At 46.0% G+C, this 24,394-nt stretch overlaps 1 protein-coding gene across 2 annotated transcripts in view; it reads right to left on the bottom strand.

Annotated features, from left to right (window-relative positions):
* LOC143786355 (transient receptor potential cation channel subfamily M member 2-like) overlaps nucleotides 1–24,394 on the bottom strand; it is a 1,952,850-nt gene that overhangs the window by 658,631 nt on the left and 1,269,825 nt on the right. For both annotated transcript variants that reach the window (XM_077275686.1, XM_077275685.1), the window contains 2 exons: nucleotides 5,935–6,011; nucleotides 5,745–5,846 (listed from right to left, as the gene is read on the bottom strand). In XM_077275686.1, the coding sequence (XP_077131801.1) occupies nucleotides 5,745–5,846; nucleotides 5,935–6,011 (179 nt within the window). The remainder of the gene's footprint in view (nucleotides 1–5,744; nucleotides 5,847–5,934; nucleotides 6,012–24,394) is intronic.

Raw genomic sequence — 24,394 nt, 5'->3', positions numbered from 1 at the left:
TGAGCTAATTCTCTATACGCCAAGTTGGAGAAATGTGTGTTTGAGCAGGAGTCCTTATCTTTCCTGGTCTATATCATCTCCACCCAGGGATTGGCTATGGATCCTGCCAAACTACAGGCTGTGATGGACTGGCAAGAACCCCATTCTCTTAAAGCGGTGCAGCGCTTTATGGGGTTCATTACCTATTATCGCCAGTTCATTCCTCATTTCTCAACTTTGGTAGCTCCCTTGGTAGCCCTCACCAAGAAGGGAGCAAATCCCAAATTGTGGTCTGAGGAGGTCTCCAAGGTCTTCACTTCTATTAAGTCCCATTTTGCTAGCGCTCCCATCCTACATCTCCCCGATATAGATAAGCCGTTTATAATGGAGGTGGATGCCTCTTCCGTTGGTGCTGGAGCAGTCCTCTTACAAAAGGATGCTGAAGATCGGAAGCATCCTTGCTTCTTCTTTTCCAAGACCTTCACACCAGCAGAGAGGAGTTATTCCATCGGGGACAGAGAGTTGCTAGCAATGAAGTTGGCCTTCTCTGAGTGGAGACATCTTTTGGAGGGGGATCGCTTTCCTTTCCAAGTATTCACAGACCACAAGAATTTGGTTTACCCACAGACAGCCCAGCAGTTAAATTCTAGCCAGGCCAGATGGTCCTTCTTCTCCCAGTTCCATTTCACCCTCCATTTCCTTTCCGGGGAGAAGAACATTCGTGCCAATGCTCTCTCTTGCTCCGTTGTATCATCTGAGGAGGAGGAAGAGGAGCCTCAGCTTATTGTCCCTACCGAGAGTTTGAGAACTATGGCCCCGGATTTGCTAGAGTCTGTGCCTCCAGGCAAGACTTTTGTAACATCCAGTCAGCATCCGGAGGTTCTCTCTTAGGCTCAGTCATCCAGGGTGGGTGGACATTTTGGGTCCAAAAGGAAATCTGAGCTACTGGCAAGGATATACTGGTGGCCACATATGGCCCGTGACGTCACAGACTATGTTCGGGCGTGTGTCTCCTGCGCCAAAAACAAGTCTCCTCGTCAACGGCCAGCTGGTTTGCTTTACCCCCTGCCGGTGGCAGACGGCCCTGGGAGATGGTCAGGGTGGAATTTGTGGTGGGCTTACCCAAGTCTCGTAGCTGCACCATTATTTGTGTGATCACTGACAATTTTTCCAAAATGATGCACTTGGTCCCTCTTCCTCGGCTACCTTTTGCTGGCAGCGTTGTTTGTCAAATACATCTTCCGCCTACACGGTATGCCGGACAAAATTGTCAGTGATGGGAGTCCCCAGTTCGCTTCTCGATTCTGGAGAGAGCTTTGTCGTCTACTCAGCATTGAGTTGAATCTCTCCTCGGCATATCATCCCGGGACGAATGGGTTGGTAGAGAGGGCCAACCAGACTCTGGTCACATATCTACGTAATGTTGTTTCTGCCAGGCAGGATGACTGGGCATTCTTGCTACCATGCGGAGTTTGTGTTTAACAACGCCGTAGCCAACTCCACCGGTCAGACTCCATTCCTCCTTAATTACGGCCAGCATCCGCGTGTCCCTGTGCCCATGTACATGTCTTCCGCCGACTCCAGGGTGGCAGACTGGGCTGCGGAGGCACGGGACATTTGAGACCACACTCAGGATGCCATTCAGGCCTCCAAGGAGAGAATGATGTCCTCTGCCGATGCTCATCAGCGCCCTGCTCCGACCTTTGCTCTTGGCGACTTAGTGTAGCTCTCCACCCGTAACATCAGGCTGCGAGTTGAGTCCACTAAGTTTGCACCTCACTTCTTGGGTCCCTTCAAGGTCCTCGAACAAGTTAACCCTGTGGTCTACCACCTGGCCCTTCCTCCATGCCTAGGTATCACCGACACCTTTCATGTGTCCCTTTTGAAGCACGTATACATGTCCCGGTTTTCCGAGTCATCTGCCGGGACATCGGGTTCATCTACGGATGATTATGAGGTGAATGCTATTTTGGGGTGCAAGGTGGTACGTGGCAAGAAATTTTATTTGGTGGACTGGAAGGGTTATAGCCCAGAGGACAGGTCTTGGGAGCCTGCTGAGCACATTTGAGCTCTGCAGCTCATTGCGGCCTTCGAGCGTAGTGGGTTCCAAGGAGGGGGGTAATGTTATGGGTCGAGTTCCCGCATCTGCACAGGGGCAATCTCCAACCATCTCTGCTGCGGTCTCCCATTCTTCTCCAGCTGCAGTGGAGCCTGCTCAGTGGAGATGTCAGTCTCAGCATCTGGCTCAGCCTGATACGGTGCGGATGGTTACTGCTGCCTTTCCAGGCTCAGCCATTGTAGCCAGTACTGGTCAGCAGCAAGCAGACATCTCTGGGACTAAGTCCTGCTTTTCCCCTTCTGAGCCTGCCCAGGGTAAGACTTCTCATTGGAGGTCGGGTCACATGCTCAGGTACTGCAGCAGCTCCCATTGGTCCTCTAGGAAGGTCCTGAAGTTGCTCAGCTACTTTAGCAGCTCCCATTGGTCCTCTAGGAAGGTCCTGAAGTTGCTGCAGCTATAAAAGGTTCGCATGGCTGCATGGCCACGTGCTAGTATCAGCTAAGTTACGTGTTCAGCGCCAGTGTGGTCATATGTACGTGGTCTCAGGGTTCGGCTAAAATAAGCCCCTAGAATACCGGCACCTCCAGTGAGGAGTTTTGTGTGAGTGGATTCAGGGCCCGGCAGAAATAAGCCTCTAGAATACCTGCACTTCCGGTGAGGAGTTTTGCATGTGCTATTCTGACTGCATGACCACTGTTCGCTCTATCTGGTAGTTGTGTTCCTTTGTGAGGTTAACAGGGCACAGCGTTCTCTTGTCTTAAGTGACTCTGTGAAGTTACACGTTTACTAATACCGCCATATAGTACTGTCAGTTACTAGCAGAGGGTTTTACTCCTGCATGGTGGACCCTGGGTTGCGAATGCACCTATTACTTTATAAATATATATTTGGTGCGTTCCACCAAACCATGACAATAAGTAATTACTAAAGAAGCTGGCTGTTCACAGAGTGCTGTATCCAAGCATAGTAATGGAAAGTTGAGCGACAGGAGAAAGTATGGCAGAAAATGGTGCACAAGCAACCGGGATAACTGCAGCCTTGAAAAAAATTGTTAAGAAAAGCAAATTCAAAAAGTTAAGAAGATTCACAAGGCGTGGACTGCTGCTGGAGTCATTGCTTCAAGAGCCACCACACACAGATGTATCCAGGACATGGGCTACAAGTGTCACATTCCTTATGTCAAGCCACTCATGACCAATAGGCAATGCCAGAAGCGTCTTACCTGGGCCAAGGAGAAAAAGAACTGGACTGTTGCTCAGTGGTCCAAGGTGTTGTTTTCAGATTAAAGTAAATTTGGCATTTAATTTGGAAATCAAGGTCCCAGAGTCTGGAGGAAAAGTGGAGAGGCCACGATCCAAGCTGCTTGAGGTCTAGTGTGTGATTGTTTTGGGAGACATGTCATCTGCTGGTGTAGGTCCACTGTGTTTTATCAAAGCCAAAGTCATCGCAGCCATCTATCAGGAAATTTTAGAACACTCCATGCCTCCCTCTGCTGACAAGATTTTTAGAGATGGAAATTTAATTCTCCAGCAGGACTTGGCACCTGTCCATACTGCCAAAAGTACCAATACCTGGTTTAATAAGAACAGTTTCACTGTGGTTGATTGGCGAGAAAACTCGCCTGACCGTATCCCCATAGAGAATCTATGGGGTATTGTCAAGAGGAAGATGAGAGACACCAGACCCTACAATGCAGATAAGCTGAAGGCTGCTAACAGCAACCTGGGTTTCCATAACTCCTCAGCAGTGCCACAGGCTAATCGCCTCCATGCCATGCCGCATTGATGCAGTAATTGATGCAAAAGTAGCTCCGACCAAGTATTGAGTGCATTTACTGAACATACATTTCAGCAGGTCAACATTTCAGATTTTAAAATCATTTTTCAAGCTGGTGTTATAAAGTATTCCAATTTACTGAGATAATGACTTTTGGGTTTTCAGTGACTAAGCCATAATCATCAACATTAACAGAAATAAACACTTTAAATAGATCACTCTGTTTGTAATGATTCTATATAATATGTGAGCTTCAGTTTTTGTATTGAAGAACTGAAATAAATTACCTTTTAATGATATTCTAATTTTGTGAGAAGCTTATGTATATAGTTACATAGGTTGAAAAAAGACAGGTTCATTAATATCAGCCTTTTGCCACCAATTACATATTGCTGTCCCTTTCTCTGCTGTTTGGGTGCAAGGTTGACATAATGTTGAAAGCACTGCAGTGAATCATTGAGCTCAACACCTCGGGCCATTTACTTCAGCATAGTTGTTGAGCTAATGATTGACTGCAGCTCTGTTAACTTGATGTCACCACTGCAGCCAAACACAGTGACTTATACTGTGCCATGTTAGAGCTTTGGAGCCAGGGAGGGTAAGAAAATCTCAGTTTGTTTTTTCCAGGTAACTGAGATTATGGGAAAAATCTGTTTGAAACTGGATAATTCTTTAAATAGATATTCTTTATTTTCAGCTGTAGATGAGTGAAAACAATTTAGAATTGAGAGTCCTCAGTGGTTGATACCTTTTAATGGCTAACTGAAAAGATGGTAACAAATTGCAAGCTTTCGAGACTACATACGTCTCTTCATCAGGCAAAGACTAAAACAAATTCTGAAGAATCACATATTTATGATTCTTCAGAATTTGTTTTAGTCTTTGCCTGATGAAGAGACGTATGTAGTCTCGAAAGCTTGCAATTTGTTACCATCTTTTCAGTTAGCCATTAAAAGGTATCAACCACTGAGGACTCTCAATTCTAAATATTTTTCTATCTACTGGCTAACACGGTACCAAGATATATTTCTTTCCTGTGAAAACAATTTGAAACTGAAGCTAATCATCTGAAAATCTTGTTTAAATAAACATTCTTGCAGACTCCAAAGCATGTGCCATGCATAGCTAGCTCTTATCGTGTGTGTTACCCCCTTGACATTCATGACATTTTTGAGCATAAATTAGGCTTTTTTCCCTTCAAATACATGTATTTTTGGCTAAAAATCATAAGATTTAATTATGGGGTCTAAGGGGTATCTAGCCAAATCAGTTCTCATGCTTCGCACTGACGAGGGCCAACAGCCCGAAACACCGTGTCTGCGAATTGAGATACTGATTTGGCTTTTATCCTAAGTCATATTGCACGACTCGTTAAAGGGTTGATTGTGACTTGTAGGATCGCTACTTCCAATAGGTGGCGCTGTAGAGTTTAAGTCCTCTTTTTCTCAGAAGAGGCAATTTGCAAGATTTAATTAGAAATTGTGGACAGTTTGGCTTCTATTTCTTTTATTTATTACTGTACATAGATGGCAGCAAAATTAATTTTCAGTCAAATAAATATGTAAGATTGCTAGATGGCAATGTTTGTAACCCTTATCCCGCCTCTCCTGAATGATTTTCTAAACTCACAGTATGACTGATTGAAAGATAAACTCTTTAAAGGTTAAGTTCATCGATGATTAAAAAAATGGGTGTGTTCTCACTCTGCTATCCCCATAAAGCTGTATGGTTGCACAACCCCGAGATTCCTGCACCAGGACCTATTATTCTCTGACTCTCATACGCAAGCTGAAAAAACATTTGGCAATGAAGATTTAAGTCTATTTTCTTACCAAACAGAACAAGCGTATGTAGTGAAATGAGAAAAGATCATGTCACAGAAATTATAAATTCTACTAAAAAGTCAATAAACAAGTAGTCCTGTACTTACAGCGGCAGTCCATCTTTTACCACATATGTAACACAGTAGCTTTGCCGATTTATGTTTCCATCAAAAGTGTTATATTTTATTTTTTCAAGGGTTTCTAGAGAGCTAAAAATATAATATATAATATTTACATTATTTACATTTTTATTGCAGTTTTAAAAAAAATGAATATTTAAGAAATAGGTTGTCTTACTCAGTGTAAGGATCATGAAACGACTTGTCTTTCCTAATAGCAGTATAAAATGGGGGATTATATATACTAAATTCCACCTATAAAAAAAGCACAAGTACATGTTTAGTATTTTATTAATATTAGAAATAAATATATGTATATACAGCGGGTACGGAAAGTAGAATCATAGATTCAGACCCCTTTAAATTTTTCACTCTGTTTCATTGCAGCCATTTGGTAAATTCAAAAAAGTTCATTCTTTCTCATTAATGTACACTCTGTACCCCATCTTGACTGAAAAAAAAAAACAGAAATGTAGAAATTTCTGCAAATTTAACAGAAAAGAAAAACTGAAATATCACATGGTCATACGTATTCAGACCCTTTGCTCAGACATTCATATTTAAGTCACATGCTTTCCATTTCCTTGTGAACCTCCTTGAGATGGTTCTACTCCTTCATTGAAGTCCAGCTGTGTTTAATGAAACTGATAGGACTTCATTTGGAAAGGCACATACCTGCCTACATAAGACCTCACAGCTCACAGTGCATGTCGGACCAAATGAGAATCATGAGGTCAAAGGAACTGGCCAAGGAGCTCAGAGACAGAATTGTGTCATGGCACATATCTGACAGACGCACAAAGAGGACTTAAAAATCCTCCAGAAAATTGACAAAAAAATCACAGAGAAAAAAGCAGAGATGGTTACCTGCTGAAGCCTCCAAACAAATGCACCATCAGGGCGCATCCGACCCGATTAATGATAGCAACAACACAGGTGCAAAAAATACCGATGAAACAACCACTTTCAATCCAGTATTGGTTGTTTGGCATTAGTGCACAAAAAGTTAAGCGATAATAATCTGTATGTGGCATTGTTCACACAAGCAATGCAGAGGATCTGGTCTACAGCCTATTACTAACGCACATACAGGCGGGCCGCCCAGTGCTAGAAAATGCATGCTGTGTGAATAGAGGCCTACAGTTTACAGAGCCATCTTGGTCCGACTGCGCCCTGCAAGTGGTTGTTTCATTGGTATTTTTTGCACCTGTGTTGTTGCCATCATCAATCGGGTCCGATGCGCTCTGCTGTTGCATTTGTTTGGAGGCTTCAGCAGGTAACCATCTCTGCTTTATTCTCTGTGATTTTTTTGTCAATTTTCTGGAGGATTTTTAAGTCCTCTTTGTGCGTCTGTGAGCTTTTACTCAATGTTTAGCGTTAGGACCGGCAAAAATGTAAGGACCCTTGACGTGGGTTGCCGGCTTACGTATTGAGGCCCCAATATAAACTAATACCTTACATACATTGATATGTGGTTTTTTTGCACTTTATCTTGCAGGGTGCAGTCAGACCAAGATGGCTCTGTAAACTGTAGGCCTCTGTTCACACAGCATGCATTTTGTAGCATTGGGCAGCCCGCCTGTATGTGCGTTAGTAATAGGCTATAGACCAGATGCTCTGCATTGCTTGTGTGAACAATGCCACATACAGATTATTATCGCTTATCTTTTTGTGCACTAATGCCAAACAACCAATACTGGATTGAAAGTGGTTGTTTCATCAGTATTTTTTGCACCTGTGTTGTTGCCATCATTAATCGGATCCAATGCACCCTGCTGGTGCATTTGTTTGGAGGCTTCAGCAGGTAACCATCTCTGCTTTTTTCTCTGTGATTTTTAAGGCACATATCAGGTCAAGCATACAACAGAATTTCTGCAGAACTCAAGGTTCCTAAGCACAGTGGCCTCCATAATCCTTCAATGGAAAACATTTGGGACCACCAGAAGTCTTCCTAGACCTGGCTGTCCAGCCAAATTGAGCAATCATGGGAGAAGAGCTTTGGTAAAGAAGGTAAAGAGGTAAAGAAGAACTCCGAGATCACTTTTCCTGAGCTCCAAAGATGCATTAGTGAGATGGGAGAAAGTTCCACAAAGTCAACTATCACTGCAGCCATCCACCAGTCGAGCCTTTATGGCAGAGTGGCCAGACGAAAAACTCTCTTTGGTGCAAGAAATATGAAAGCCTGCATAGAGTTTGCTAAAAAACACATGAAGAACTCCCAGACTATGAGAAATAAGATTCTCTGGTCTGATGAGACGAAGATAGACCTTTTGGTGATAATTCTAAGCAGTGTGTGTGGAGAAAACCAGGCACTGCTCATCACCTGCCCAATACAATCTCAACAGTGAATCCTTGTGGTGGCAGCATCATGCTATGGGGTTGTTTTTCAGTTGCAGGAACAGGACGACTGGTTGTCTTTGAAGGAAACATGAAAGTGGACAAGTACAGAGATATCCTGGATGAAAACCTCTTCCAGAGTCCTCTGCACCTCAGACTTGGCGAAGGTTCAACTTTCAAAAAGACAATGACCCTAAGCATACAGCTAAAATAACAAACGAGTGGCTTCAGAACAACTATGTAACCATTCTTAATTGGCGCAGCCAGAGCCCTGACCTAAACTTAATTGAGCATCTCTGGAGAGACCTGAAAATAGCTGTCCACCAACATTCACCATCTAACCTGATGGAACTAGATAGGATCTGCAAGGAAGCATGGCAGAGGATCCCCAAATCCAGGTGTAAAAAACCTGTTGCACATTCCCAAGAAGACTCATGGCTGTACTACCTCAAAAGGGTGCTTCTACTCAATACTGAGCAAAGGGTCTGAATACTTATGACCTCGTGATATTTCAGTTTTTCTTTTGTAATGCATTTGCAAAAATTACTAAATTTCTGTTCTTTTTTCAATCAAGATGGGGTGCAGAGTGTACATTAGTAAGAAAAAAAATGAACTCTTTTGAATTTACCAAATGGCTGCAATGAAACGAAGAATGAAAAATTTAAATGGGTCTGAATACTTTCCGTACCCACTGTATACCAGATATATTTGCATATATACATACATACATACATACACACACACACCTTAAACCTATAATCACTCCCTGAGGAAGCTCATGTGAAATGTGCGTTGGAGTGAGGGAGGGTCCACACACACACATCTTCTCTTCAGCATGAACCTGGGCCAGTTATTTTTCTTATGTTTATTCAGGCATTATACCTTTGCTTGTCATTTAGTTACATACTCTTTCATATTCTTTTATTCTATTAGCATTACTGCATTAGTGCACTTGCACTTTATACACTTATTTCCTTTTTACCCCGTATTTTACACTCATGATTTCATGCTGCTGGTTTATCTACCTCAACATTTATTTTATATATGTTACTTTTAATCTTGTCTTGTATGTTTACGTTTTCATCTTATCCGTCATGTGACATCTTCAATAAAAATATGGATTTATTACATCATACCATCTTTACTTTTTTATTTTACCAAATAGTTTCTTTTTAGTTTTATTATACACACAATCATGGCCGAAAGTGTTGACACCCTTGAAATTGTCATTACCCATGTTTGGTTATACACTTGTTTATATCCTCTGTGTGTATTGGAACAACAACAAAAAACAGAGGAAAAAAGGTAAATTGGACATAATTTCACACTAAACCACCAAAATGTGCTGGACAAAATTGTTGGCACCTTTCCAAAATTGTGGGTAGACAAATTTGTTTCAAGCATGCAAACAGAAAGAGGAGAAGATGACTATATGAGGATTTGAGATTGAGAAACAAAATTGTTGAACAATATCAACAATCTCAAGGCTGCAAGTCCATCACCAGAGTTCTTGATGTTCCTTTGTCCATGGTTCACAACATAATCAATAAGTTTTCAACCCATGACACTGTAGCTAATCTCCTTGGATGTGTATAGTAGAGGAGAATTGGTTGCAACACAGGACAGTACGGACTGTGGATAAGCAGCCTCAACCAAGTTCCAAAGAAATTCATGCTGTCACGCAGTCTCAGGGTGCATCAATGTCAGAACAAACTGTCTGTCGACATTTGATTGAAATGAAACGCTATGGCAGGAGACCCAGGAGGACCCTACTGCTGACACGGAAACATGAAAAAAGCTAAACTGCAATTTCCTAAAATATACATGAGTAAACCAAAGTCATTCAGGGAAAGCATCTTGTGAATAGATGAGACCAAGATAGAGCTGTTTGGTAAAGCACATCATTCTACTGTTTACCAAAAATGGAATAATGCCTGCAAAAAAAAGTAAAGTACTTACAGTCAAATATGGAGGAGGTTCAAAGATACTTCAGGGCTTTTTTGCTGCATCTGGCACGTGTTGCCTTGATTGTATGCAAGACATCATAAATTCTGAAGATTATCAAAGGATTTTGTGGGCACATTGAAGCGCCCAGTGTCAGAAAGCTGGGTTTGCATCCTAGGTCATGGGTAGAAATGCGTGAACCCAAACAGCAAAGTTCAGGGTCCGTACTGAACACCTACTGCTTGGGCACAGACCCCAAATATGGACTTCAATAAGTATGTGTAACTGTTTGGGTTCGGCACCCTGACATCAGGGTGTTTCTTGCGCTGTCATGTGGATGACAGCATGAGAAACACTGCCTCTGATCTCACTGCCAGTCAGACAGCCGTGGTTGCCATGCTGTCCAATGACAGCATGAGCCTACAGCTCAAAATAGAGGTTACTTCCGGTCACTGGCATTGGCTGTTTCGACTGCTACTCCTATCAACCTACACTTGCTGCCCCTAATAACAATGAGAGCTGGAGCGGCTGATGGGAGTATTCATCAGCCGGCACCTGCACTCTAAATAATTTAAAAAACAAAACCTGAGTGGGTTCTCCTGTATTTCTGATAACCAGCCAGGCAAAATTATTCACAGCTGTGGGTTACATCCCTCAGCTGTCAGCATTAGTAAGATTGGTTATCAAAAATAGACGCGCCTTTTTTAAATTGATTAAATAAATAATTCCAAAAATGGCATGGGGTACCTCGATGTTTAACAACCAGCCAAGCTAAAGCAGACAGCTGGGGGCTGGTATTCTCAGATTGGTAAGGGGCCATGGATATTGGCCCCCTCAAGCCTAATAATAAATTATCAGCCCGCAGCTGCCCAGAAAAGGCACGTCTATTAAATGTGACAATTCTGGGGCTTTATCTGGCCCTTCCCACTTGCCCTTTGGCACTGGCAGATGCGGTTCATATTTGAGGGGTTGATGTCACCTTTGTATTTACCAACAGTAGAATTTTGCAAATGGCACAGCAACACTCAGCCATGGGCCCATGCATAAGGTACAAGGGCCTGGCCCAGCATTTACAACTTGGAATTGAAGTTTTAATAAGGACCTGGTGGTAAAGGAAGCCATGTAAGCTTTCTTAGCTGGGAGATTTCACACGTCATTAGTGATGAGCGAATATACTCGTTACTCGAGATTTCTCGAGCACGCTCGGGTGTCCTCCGAGATTTAGTTTTTCTTGCCGCAGCTGAATGATTTACATCTGTTAGCCAGCATAAGTATATGTGGGGGTTGCCTGGTTGCTAGGGAATCTCCACATGTACATATGCTGGCTAACAGATGTAAATTATTCAGCTGCGGCAAGAAAAACGAAATCTCTGAGCACTAAAAAATTCTCGGAGGACACCCGAGCATACTCGAGAAATCTCGAGTAACGAGTGTATTCGCTCATCACTAGTGTTGAGCGATACCTTCCGATATCGGAAAGTATCGGTAACGGAAAGTATCGGCCTATACCGGCAAAGTATCGGATCTCGCCGATTCCGATACCCGATACCAATGCAAGTCAATGGGATGAAAATATCGGAATTAAAATAAACCCTTTCTTTCCTTGTAGGTTTATTCTACATGAAGGAGAACAACTAAGAATAATGTAGGATGTATTGGGGAGGTGGCGGAGACATTAGAGGCATAGAGATTTAGCCCAATCAAATAGAATAGCAGGAATTTTAATTTTTTTTTTAAGACGTTCGGTGTTACAAAGATATTGACTATGTTAAGATTTTTTTTATTTTGTCAGATATTGATGTTTCACTACTTCCATGCCCTTCACCTTCTTTTTTATTTCTCCGACACTTTCTTCTTCATCATCCTCAGCAGCAGCATCTTTGACATCAACTTCTTCTTCACCTTATTCATCTTCTTCTTCATCTTCTACCTATTATTTTTTTTGTTACATTGTTCATATTCTATTTATTTAACTATTATTCTTCTTCATATTCAAGTTCTTCATCAAATTCTTATTTGTGACAGGCATTCCCGTAGTTGTTATCTATAAAAGTTTGAAGATTACACCTTCTGTTCTGCCTGTCACAAAAGAGTTACATTTGTCCGCGTTCAGTTTGGCCTGCAGCATCAGGCTTTATCCAGAGGCACCACGAGGAGGAACGGACTCACCCCCATACACTGCTTAGTCTTCTTCTGCTTATAATTTAGATAATATCTTTTGCTATGATATTTAGTGTTATGCTTAATGTTCTTCTGCTCTTTGTTCTGCAGCCTCTTGTTCTTCTGCTTCTCGGTCTCCCATGTCGTCGTCGTCTCCAGGGTCGTCGTCATCTCAGTGGTTGTCTTCACTGGTGTCGTCGTCATCTTAGGGGTGGTCTTCCGGGTCATCGTCTTTAGGGTCTTGAACTTGGAAATGTAGCAGAAGGTACAAGAAGGCTGAGAAAATGCCGAGAAACAGCTGATGGAACTGGAACTCGGATGGCTACCCGAAGGTCCAAGAGCCAATAGAACTACCGAGGACCAGCTGACGTTACTGGAACCCGGTTACTAAGCAGGAGGTACCCGTGCCTGAAAGCACTACCAAGGACCACCTGACGTTGGTGGAACTCGGATACCCAGAGGGAGGCACCTAAGCCAAAGGCTCTACCCGGAACCAGCTGACGGTACTGGAACCAGGATGGGGAGCAGAAGGTACAAGAGCAAAAGACACTGCCGAGAACCAGCTGACGGTACTGGAACCCGGATGGGTAGCCGAAGGTCCAAGAGTCAATGGAACTACCGAGGACCAGCTGACGTTACTGGAACCCGGTTACTAAGCAGGAGGTACCCGTGCCTGAAAGCACTACCAAGGACCACCTGACATTGGTGGAACTCAGATACCCAGAAGGAGGCACCTAAGCCAAAGGCTCTGCCCGGAACCAGCTGACGGTACTGGAACCAGGATGGGGAGCAGAAGGTACAAGAGCAAAAGACACTGCCGAGAACCAGCTGACGGTACTGGAACCCAGATGGGTAGCCGAAGGTCCAAGAGCCAATGGAACTACCGAGGACCAGCTGACGTTACTGGAACCCGGTTACTAAGAAGGAGGTACCCGTGCCTGAAAGCACTACCAAGGACCGCCTGACGTTGGTGGAACTCGGATACCCAGAAGGAGGCACCTAAGCCAAAGGCTCTGCCCGGAACCAGCTGACAGTACTGGAACCAGGATGGGGAGCAGAAGGTACAAGAGCAAAAGACACTGCCGAGAACCAGCTGACTGTACTGGAACCCAGATGGGTAGCCGAAGGTCCAAGAGCCAATGGAACTACCGAGGACCAGCTGACGTTACTGGAACCCGGTTACTAAGAAGGAGGTACCCGTGCCTGAAAGCACTACCAAGGACCGCCTGACGTTGGTGGAACTCGGATACCCAGAAGGAGGCACCTAAGCCAAAGGCTCTACCCGGAACCAGCTGACGGTACTGGAACCAGGATGGGGACCTATTCAAGCTTGTCTTCTTAGAGCCCCAACAAGTGGTGTTGGAGCTAAGAGTCAGCAGGGGGAGCAGAGTGTAGGCTGAAGCCTGCACTGGAGGCATTTGGAGGTCTGTTGTGTCTGCGTGGCATTTGCAGGACACGATGCCGGCTACACAGCAAGGGAACAGCTGGCGTTACCAAACCCCACTGACACATTGGCTGGTCTTTTTCTCTGTGCAGCTAGCACTTCCGGGCGCCAACTGGTGGTGTTAGATCCCAGGGTCAGCAGGAGGAGCAGAGGGAGCAGAGTGTAGGCCGAAGCCTAATTGAACCAATTTTAAAGGTAACATTTAACCCCCCCTCAGGTGTTACAAACTAGAAGAGCCACACCTTATGCAGCAGTAGTGCTGCACAAGTCAAAGGTTGCTCTTTTAATTTTGTTCCTTGCACAAGCTGAATGAAACACGTACAACATTTTGGCCCTTATACAGTCAATCTGTCTTGGAGGCGGGAGTTCCCTTCGTAATGAGACGCAGCACAGCTGGCAAAAATACCAACTTGGTGCTTTGCGCGGCCTCCTGAGCATCGCATTTTGCTGTACAGGAGTCTGCGCTGTTGCGTTATCCCTTGGCCATGCGCTGTCCGTCTTCTGACATCATTTGATGTCGGCCGGTGCGGTTCGCGATGCCCATGAATCCCAGCCCCGCAGTGTCTTTACATTGTTAAAACACTGCGGGGCTGGGATTCATGGCCTTGCGTAGTACATATGTTCGCCTCTCACACTCGGGTCCTTACACCTGCTTCAGACTGTGCGGCGTCAGCTGATCCCTTATCGCATGCCACGTGTCATGAATCCCCAATGGCTAGGGATAGCACAGGACAAGCAAAGTACAAATAAATGACGGACGAGCTCTAGGGTGATGGAACCTGGGCTGACCGCTGCCCTACGCCTGACAAACGCAACTAGAGATAGCCAGGGAGCGTGCCTACGTTGGTTCTAGACGCCACGCACCAGCCTAAGAGCTAACTAGTACTGCAGAGAAAATAAAGACCTCACTTGCCTCCAGAGGAACGAACCCCAAAAGATATAGTTGCCCCCCACATGTATTGACGGTGAAATGAGAGGAAGGCACACACATAGAGATGATATATATAGCTTTAGCAAATTGAGGCCCGCTGTAAACTAGAAAGCAGAACGATACAAAAGGGGACTGAGCGGTCAGCAAAAAACCCTAATCAAAAAAACCATCCTGAGATTACAAGAACCCATGTGCCAACTCAATGGCACATGGGGAGAACCTCAGTCCACTAGAGCTACCAGCTAGCATAGAGACATAATAAGCAAGCTGGACAAAAAACCAAACAACTGAAAATCAGCACTTAGCTTATCCTGAAAGATCTGGGAGCAGGTAGGCAGGAACCAAACAGAGCACATCTGAATACATTGATAGCCGGCAAGGGAAATGACAGAAAGGCCAGGTAAAATAGGAAACACCCAGCCTCTGATAGACAGGTGGAAACCAAAGGCCGCAACCCACCAAAGTCACCCAGTACCAGCAGTAACCACCAGAGGGAGCCCACAAACAGAATCCACAACAGTACCCCCCCCTTGAGGAGGGGTCACCGAACCCTCACGAGAACCCCCAGGGCAATCAGGGTGAGCTCTATGGAAGGCGCGGACCAAATCAGTCGCATGAACATCGGAGGCGACCACCCAGGAATTATCCTCCTGACCATAACCCTTCCACTTAACCAAATACTGGAGTTTGCGTCTGGAAACACGAGAATCCAAGATCTTTTCAACAACATACTCCAATTCTCCCTCCACCAGCACCGGAGCAGGAGGCTCAACCGAAGGAACAACGGGCACCTCATACCTCCGCAACAACGACCGATGGAACACATTATGAATAGCAAACGATGCTGGGAGATCCAAACGAAAAGATACAGGGTTAAGAATCTCCGAGATCCTATAAGGACCGATGAACCGAAGCTTGAACTTAGGAGAAGAGACCTTCATAGGGACAAAACGAGAAGACAACCACACCAAATCCCCAACAAGAAGTCGGGGACCCACGCGGCGACGGCGATTAGCAAACTGCTGAGTCTTCTCCTGAGATAACTTCAAATTGTCCACCACCTGATTCCAAATCTGATGTAGCCTGTCCACCATCACGTCCACTCCAGGACAATCCGAAGACTCCACCTGACCAGAGGAAAAACGAGGATGAAACCCCGAATTACAAAAAAAAGGAGAGACCAACGTGGCAGAACTAGCCCGATTATTAAGAGCAAATTCGGCCAGTGGCAAAAAAGCAACCCAGTCATCTTGATCAGCAGAAACAAAACACCTCAAATAAGTTTCCAAGGTCTGATTAGTTCGCTCCGTCTGGCCATTCGTCTGAGGATGGAATGCAGACGAGAAAGACAAATCAATGCCCATCTTGGCACAAAACGTCCGCCAAAATCTAGACACAAACTGGGATCCCCTGTCAGAAACGATATTCTCCGGAATCCCATGCAAACGAACCACGTTCTGAAAAAATAAAGGGACCAACTCAGAGGAGGAGGGCAACTTAGGCAAGGGCACCAAATGAACCATCTTAGAAAAGCGGTCACACACAACCCAGATAACGGACATTTTCTGTGAAACCGGAAGATCAGAAATAAAATCCATGGAAATGTGCATCCAAGGCCTCTTCGGGATGGGCAAAGATAACAACAACCCACTGGCCCGTGAACAGCAAGGCTTAGCTCGAGCACACACTTCACAAGACTGCACAAATGTACGCACATCCCTAGACAAGGAAGGCCACCAAAAAGACCTGGCCACCAAGTCTCTCGTACCAAATATTCCAGGATGACCAGCCAACACAGAAGAATGGACCTCGGAGATGACTCTACTGGTCCAATCATCCAGAACAAACAGTCTTTCTGGTGGACATCGATCCGGTTTATCCACCTGAAACTCCTGCAATGCGCGTCGCAAGTCTGGGGATACGGCGGACAATATTACCCCATCCCTAAGGATACCAGTAGGCCCAGTGTCTCCAGGAGAGTCAGGCACAAAACTCCTGGAAAGAGCATCTGCCTTCACATTCTTTGAACCTGGCAGGTATGAAACCACGAAATTGAAACGAGAAAAAAATAACGACCAACGAGCCTGTCTAGGATTCAAACGCCTGGCAGACTCAAGGTAAATGAGATTCTTGTGATCAGTCAAGACCACCACACGATGTTTAGCACCCTCAAGCCAATGACGCCACTCCTCAAATGCCCACTTCATGGCCAAAAGCTCCCGATTACCCACATCATAATTGCGCTCGGCGGGCGAGAATTTTCTAGAGAAGAAAGCACATGGCTTCATCACCGAGCCATTAGAACTTCTCTGTGACAAAACCGCCCCCGCTCCAATCTCGGAAGCATCAACCTCAACCTGAAAAGGAAGTGAAACATCTGGTTGACACAACACAGGAGCAGAAGAAAACCGGCGCTTAAGTTCCCGAAAGGCCTCCACGGCCGCAGTAGACCAATCAGCAACATCAGCACCCTTTTTAGTCAAATCAGTCAAAGGTTTAACAATACTGGAAAAATTAGCAATGAACCGACGATAAAAATTAGCAAACCCCAAGAACTTCTGAAGGCTCTTAACAGATGTAGGTTGTGTCCAGTCACAAATAGCCTGAACCTTGACGGGATCCATCTCAATAGTAGAAGGAGAAAAAATGTACCCCAAAAAAGAAATCTTCTGGACTCCGAAGAGACACTTTGAGCCCTTCACAAACAGAGAATTGGCCCGCAGAACCTGAAACACCTTCCTGACCTGTAGAACATGAGACTCCCAGTCATCAGAAAACACCAAAATATCATCCAAATACACAATCATAAACTTATCCAGATATTCACGGAAAATATTGTGCATAAAGGACTGAAAGACTGACGGAGCATTGGAGAGTCCAAAAGGCATTACCAAATACTCAAAATTGCCCTCAGGCGTATTAAATGCGGTTTTCCACTCATCACCCTGTTTTATCCGCACCAGATTATACGCACCGCGAAGATCTATCTTAGTGAACCACCTAGCCCCCTTAATGCGAGCAAACAAATCAGTTAATAATGGCAATGGATACTGATATTTGACTGTAATCTTATTCAGAAGGCGATAATCTATACAAGGCCTCAGGGAACCATCTTTTTTTTGCCACGAAAAAAAACCCTGCTCCCAGAGGGGACGAAGATGGACGAATATGTCCCTTTTCCAAGGACTCCTTAATATAATTCCGCATAGCAGTATGCTCTGGCAGTGACAGATTAAATAAACGACCCTTAGGGAACTTACTGCCAGGAATCAATTCTATAGCACAGTCACACTCTCTATGAGGAGGGAGCGAATTGAGCTTAGGCTCCTCAAAAACATCCCTATAGTCAGACAAAAACGCAGGGATCTCAGAAGGAGTAGATGAAGCGATTGAAATCGGAGGTGCATCATCATGAACCCCCTGACATCCCCAGCTTAGCACAGACATTGTTTTCCAGTCCAGGACAGGATTATGAGTTTGTAACCATGGCAGACCAAGCACTAGTACATCATGTAAATTATACAGTACAAGGAAGCGAATCACCTCCTGATGAACGGGAGTCATGCGCATGGTCACTTGTGTCCAATACTGCGGTTTATTCATAGCCAATGGCGTAGAGTCAATTCCCTTCAGAGGAATAGGAACTTCCAGAGGCTCCAGACTAAAACCGCAGCGTTTAGCAAATGACCAATCCATAAGACTCAGGGCAGCGCCCGAATCCACATAGGCATCGACGGAAATGGAAGACAGTGAAAAAATCAGAGTCACAGACAAAATGAACTTAGGCTGCAGAGTATCAATGGCAAAAGATTTATCAACCCTTTTTGTGCGTTTAGAGCATGCTGATATAACATGAGCTGAATCACCACAATAAAAACACAATCCATTTTTCCGCCTATAATTTTGCCGTTCACTTCTGGACTGAATTCTATCACATTGCATAGTCTCAGGTGCCTGTTCAGAAGACACCGCCAACTGGTGCACGGGTTTGCGCTCCCGTAAACGCCGATCAATCTGAATGGCCATAGTCATAGACTCATTCAGACCTGTAGGCGTAGGGAACCCCACCATAATATCCTTAATGGCCTCAGAAAGACCATTTCTGAAGTTTGCAGCCAGGGCGCACTCATTCCACTGAGTAAGCACCGACCATTTCCGAAATTTCTGACAATATATTTCCGCTTCATCATGTCCCTGAGAGAGGGCTAATAAAGCCTTTTCAGCCTGAATCTCTAGGTTAGGTTCCTCATAGAGCAATCCCAATGCCAGAAAAAACGCATCCACACTGAGCAATGCAGGATCCCCTGGTGCCAATGCAAATGCCCAATTCTGAGGGTCGCCCCGCAGGAAAGATATGACAATCCTGACCTGTTGAGCAGGGTCTCCAGAGGAGCGAGATTTTAACGAAAGAAACAATTTACAATTGTTCCTGAAATTCAGGAAGGTAGATCTATCTCCAGAAAAAAACTCTGGAATAGGAATTCTAGGTTCAGACATGGGAGTGTGAACAACAAAATCCTGTATGTTTTGAACTTTTGCCGTGAGATTACTCAGGCTGGAAGCCAAACTCTGGACATCCATGTTAAACAGCTAAGATCAGAGCCATTCAAGGGTTAAGAGGAGGTAAGAAGCAGCTAGACAGCAATTAAGGGCTAGGCAGCAAAACTCTGAAGGGAAAAAAAAAAAAAAAAAAATTTCCCTTGAACACTTCTTTTTCTCCTGCTTCAGCCCAAACAATTAACACTTTGTGGGCCGGCTATACTGTCATGAATCCCCAATGGCTAGGGATAGCACAGGACAAGCAAAGTACAAATAAATGACGGACGAGCTCTAGGGTGATGGAACCTGGGCTGACCGCTGCCCTACGCCTGACAGACGCAACTAGAGATAGCCAGGGAGCGTGCCTACGTTGGTTCTAGACGCCACGCACCAGCCTAAGAGCTAACTAGTACTGCAGAGAAAATAAAGACCTCACTTGCCTCCAGAGGAACGAACCCCAAAAGATATAGTTGCCCCCCACATGTATTGACGGTGAAATGAGAGGAAGGCACACACATAGAGATGATATATATAGCTTTAGCAAATTGAGGCCCGCTGTAAACTAGAAAGCAGAACGATACAAAAGGGGACTGAGCGGTCAGCAAAAAACCCTAATCAAAAAAAACATCCTGAGATTACAAGAACCCATGTGCCAACTCATGGCACATGGGGAGAACCTCAGTCCACTAGAGCTACCAGCTAGCATAGAGACATAATAAGCAAGCTGGACAAAAAACCAAACAACTGAAAATCAGCACTTAGCTTATCCTGAAAGATCTGGGAGCAGGTAGGCAGGAACCAAACAGAGCACATCTGAATACATTGATAGCCGGCAAGGGAAATGACAGAAAGGCCAGGTAAAATAGGAAACACCCAGCCTCTGATAGACAGGTGGAAACCAAAGGCCGCAACCCACCAAAGTCACCCAGTACCAGCAGTAACCACCAGAGGGAGCCCACAAACAGAATCCACAACAGCCACGGCCATGAAGCCATACAGTCTGAAGAAGGCGGAAAGAGATGAGTGACAACAGGCGAAGATATACACTGCTCATGCCCGTCAATCACACCCTCGCAGTCAAAATAAATAAGACACCGAGGGGCGTTGTGTCGGGCAGGGCGGCCGCAGAGGCGCAGCCAGCCAAACAATGATGTGAGAAGATGGGCAGCGCTACCAACGGGGTTGCAGCGTGTCATTACAAAGGAAAGTCACACCTCAGGGACGCTTTAATGGTCTCAGGGGACACATTTTAGACGTGTTGCGTTCGGCGTGTGCAAGGAGAGTAACTTAATGAGCCACCTTGTACAAATGCAGCATTACTGCTGTACAAGGTGGCTGTTATACATACAAACGCCTGGGGGGGGGGACAGGTTCCCTTCAATTTCAGTTCTTGTGTCTGCGTGGCGATTGCAGGACACGATGCCTGCTACACAGCAGGGGAACAGCTGGCGGTGCTGAACCCCACTGACACATTGGCGGCTGTTTTTCTCTGTGCACCTAGCACTTCCGGGTGCCAACTGGCAGTGTTAGAGCCCGGGGTCAGCAGGAGGAGCAGAGGGAGCAGAGTGTACGCCGAAGCCTGCACTGGAGGCAGCTTTGTGTCTGCGTGGCTTTTGCAGGACACGATGCTGGCTACACAGCAGGGGAACAGCTGGCGGTGCTGAACCCCACTGACAGAGTGGCGGGTGGTTTGCTCTGTGCAGCCAGCACTTCCGGGCCCCAACTGGCATTGTTAGAGCCCAGGGTCAGCAGGAGGAGTAGAGGGAGCAGAGTGTAGGCCGAAGCCTGCACTGGCGGCAGCTTTGTGTCTGCGTGGCTTTTGCAGGACACGTTGCTGGCTACACAGCAGGGGAACAGCTGGCGGTGCTGAACCCCACTGACACATTGGCGGGTGTTTTGCTCTGTGCTGCCAGCACTTCCGAGCACCAACTGGCTTTGTTAGAGCCCAGGGTCAGCAGGAGCAGAGGGAGCAGAGTGTAGGCGGAAGCCTAATTGAACCAATTTTAAAGGTAACCTTTAACCCCCCCCCCAGGTGTTACAAACTAGAAGAGCCACACCTTATGCAGCAGTAGTGCTGCACAAGTCAAAGGTTGCTCTATTAATTTTGTTCCTTGCACAAGCTGAATGAAACACGTACAACATTTTGGCCCTTATACAGTCAATCTGTCTTGGAGGCGGGAGTTCCCTTCGTAATGAGACGCAGCACAACTGGCAAAAATACCAACTTGGTGCTTTGCACTGCCTCCTGAGCATCACATTTTGCTGTACAGGAGTCTGCGCTGTTGCGTTATCCGTTGGCCATGCGCTGTCCGTTTTCTGACATCATTTGATGTCGGCCGGTGCGGTTCGCGATGCTCATGAATCCCAGCCCCGCAGTGTCTTTACATTGTTAAAACACTGCGGGGCTGGGATTCATGGCCTTGCGCAGTACATATGTTCGCCTCTCACACTCGGGTCCTTACACCTGTTTCAGACTGTGCGGCGTCAGCTGATCCCTTATCGCATGCCACGGCCATGAAGCCGTACAGTCTGAAGAAGGCGGAAGGAGATGAGTGACAACAGGCGAAGATATGCACTGCTCATGCCCATCAATCACACCCTCGCAGTCAAAATAAATAAGACACCGAGGGGCGTTGTGTCGGGCAGGGCGGCCGCAGAGGCGCAGCCAGCCAAACAATGATGTGAGAAGACGGGCAGCGCTACCAAGGGGGTTGCAGCGTGTCATTACAAAGGAAAGTCACACCTCAGGGACGGTTTAATGGTCTCAGGGGACACATTTTAGACGTGTTGCGTTCGGCGTGTGCAAGGAGAGTAACTTAATGAGCCACCTTGTACAAATGCAGCATTACTGCTGTACAAGGTGGCTGTTATACATACAAATGCCTGGGGGGGGACAGGTTCCCTTCAATTTCAGTTCTTTTGTCTGCGTGGTGTTTGCAGGACACGATGCCGGCTACACAGCAGGGGAACAGCTGGCGGTGCTGAACCCCACTGACACATTGGCGGGTGTTTTTCTCTGTGCAGCTAGCACTTCCGGGCGCCAACTGGCGGTGTTAGAGCCCGGGGTCAGCAGGAGGAGCAGAGGGAGCAGAGTGTAGGCCGAAGCCTGCACTGGAGGCAGCTTTGTGTCTGCGTGGCTTTTGCAGGACACGATGCCGGCTAAACAGCAGGGGAACAGCTGGCGGTGCTGAACCCCACTGACAGAGTGGCGGGTGGTTTGCTCTGTGCAGCCAGCACTTCCGGGCACCAACTGGCGTTGTTAGAGCCCAGGGTCAGCAGGAGCAGAGGGAGCAGAGTGTAGGCGGAAGCCTAATTGAACCAATTTTAAAGGTAACCTTTAACCCCCCCTCAGGTGTTACAAACTATTAGAGCCACACCTTATGCAGCAGTAGAGCTGCACAAGTCAAAGGTTGCTCTATTAATTTTGTTCCTTGCACAAGCTGAATGAAACACGTACAACATTTTGGCCCTTATACAGTCAATCTGTCTTGGAGGCGGGAGTTCCCTTCGTAATGAGACGCAGCACAGCTGGCAAAAATACCAACTTGGTGCTTTGCACTGCCTCCTGAGCATCACATTTTGCTGTACAGGAGTCTGCGCTGTTGCGTTATCCGTTGGCCATGCGCTGTCCGTCTTCTGACATCATTTGATGTCGGCCGGTGCGGTTCGCGATGCCCATGAATCCCAGCCCCGCAGTGTCTTTACATTGTTAAAACACTGCAGGGCTGGGATTCATGGCCTTGCGCAGTACATATGTTCGCCTCTCACACTCGGGTCCTTACACCTGCTTCAGACTGTGCGGCGTCAGCTGATCCCTTATCGCATGCCAAAGCCATGAAGCCGTACAGTCTGAAGAAGGCGGAAGGAGATGAGTGACAACAGGCGAAGATATGCACTGCTCATGCCCGTCAATCACACCCTCGCAGTCAAAATAAATAAGACACCGAGGGGCGTTGTGTTGGGCAGGGCGGCCGCAGAGGCGCAGCCAGCCAAACAATGATGTGAGAAGACGGGCAGCGCTACCAAGGGGGTTGCAGCGTGTCATTACAAAGGAAAGTCACACCTCAGGAACAGTTTAATGGTCTCTGTTGTGAATTCTGTTCTCGAACTCCCCCCTGTGGTTGTGAATGGTACTTCGGCGAGTTCTGTCCATTGACTCCCTCTGGTGGCTGTGAGTGGAGCTGCTGGTTCTGAGGTTCCTTCCCCAGCTGACATCGTTTAGGCCTTGGCTGGCTGCTCTTTTTAACTCCACTCAGATCGTTACCTGATGCCAGCTGTCAATGTCCTAGTACTGGTTCAGTTCTCTTGGATCTTTCAGATGACCTGTCTACTTCAGCAAAAGCTAAGTCCCTGCTAGCTTATTTGTTACCTTTGTTTTTTGTCCAGGTTGCTATCATGATTTTTTAGCTGGAAGCTCTGGGATGCAGAGTGGCACCACCGCGCCGTGAGTCGGTGCGGTGGTTTCTTTTGCACACTCTGCGTGGTTTTTTTTGTTAGTTTTTATGCTGACCGCAAAGATACCTTTTCTATCCTCAGTCTGTTTAGTTAAGCCTGGCCTCCTTTGCTGAAACCTATTTCATTCCTGTGTTTGTGACTTCCATCTTAACTCACAGTCAATATATGTGGGGGTCTGCCTATTTCTTTGGGGAATTTCTCTGAGGCAAGTTAGGCTGTATTTTCTATCTTTAGGGGTAGTTAGCTCTTAGGCTGTGAAGAGGCGTCTAGGCAGAGTCAGGAACGCTCCACGGCTATTTCTAGTTGTTGTGATAGGAATAGCGGTTGCGGTCAGCAGAGCCCCCACTTCCCAGAGCTCGTCCTGTATTGCTAGTTTGCTCATCTGGTCATTTCTTGTGCTCCTAACCACTAGCTCATCATAACAGTACAGCTGGCCCGTAAAGTGTTAATGCATCTCAATAGAGGGATAAGAGAAGTTCTGAGACCATTTTTTTTTTTCCTCTGCAGCGTGTTTTGTTTCTCTTTTCCCCTAGATCTCTGGGTGGTTCAGGACACAGGTGTAGATATGGACATTCAAGGTCTGTCCTCTTGTGTGGATTAACTCACTGCAAGGGTACAAGGCATTCAAGATTATGTAGTTCAGAACCCGATGTTAGAACCCAGAATTCCAATTCCTGATTTGTTTTCTGGGGATAGATCTAAGTTCCTGAATTTCAAAAATAATTGTAGATTGTTTTTTGCCTAGAAACCCCGCTCCTCTGGTTACCCCATTCAGCAAGTAAAAATCATTATTTCTTTGCTACGTGGCGACCCTCAAGACTGGGCATT

The sequence above is a fragment of the Ranitomeya variabilis genome, chromosome 7 (genome assembly GCF_051348905.1).
Source record: "Ranitomeya variabilis isolate aRanVar5 chromosome 7, aRanVar5.hap1, whole genome shotgun sequence".
NCBI classification, from domain to species: Eukaryota; Metazoa; Chordata; class Amphibia; order Anura; family Dendrobatidae; genus Ranitomeya; species Ranitomeya variabilis.
This window is presented reverse-complemented; position numbering and strand designations above follow the sequence as displayed.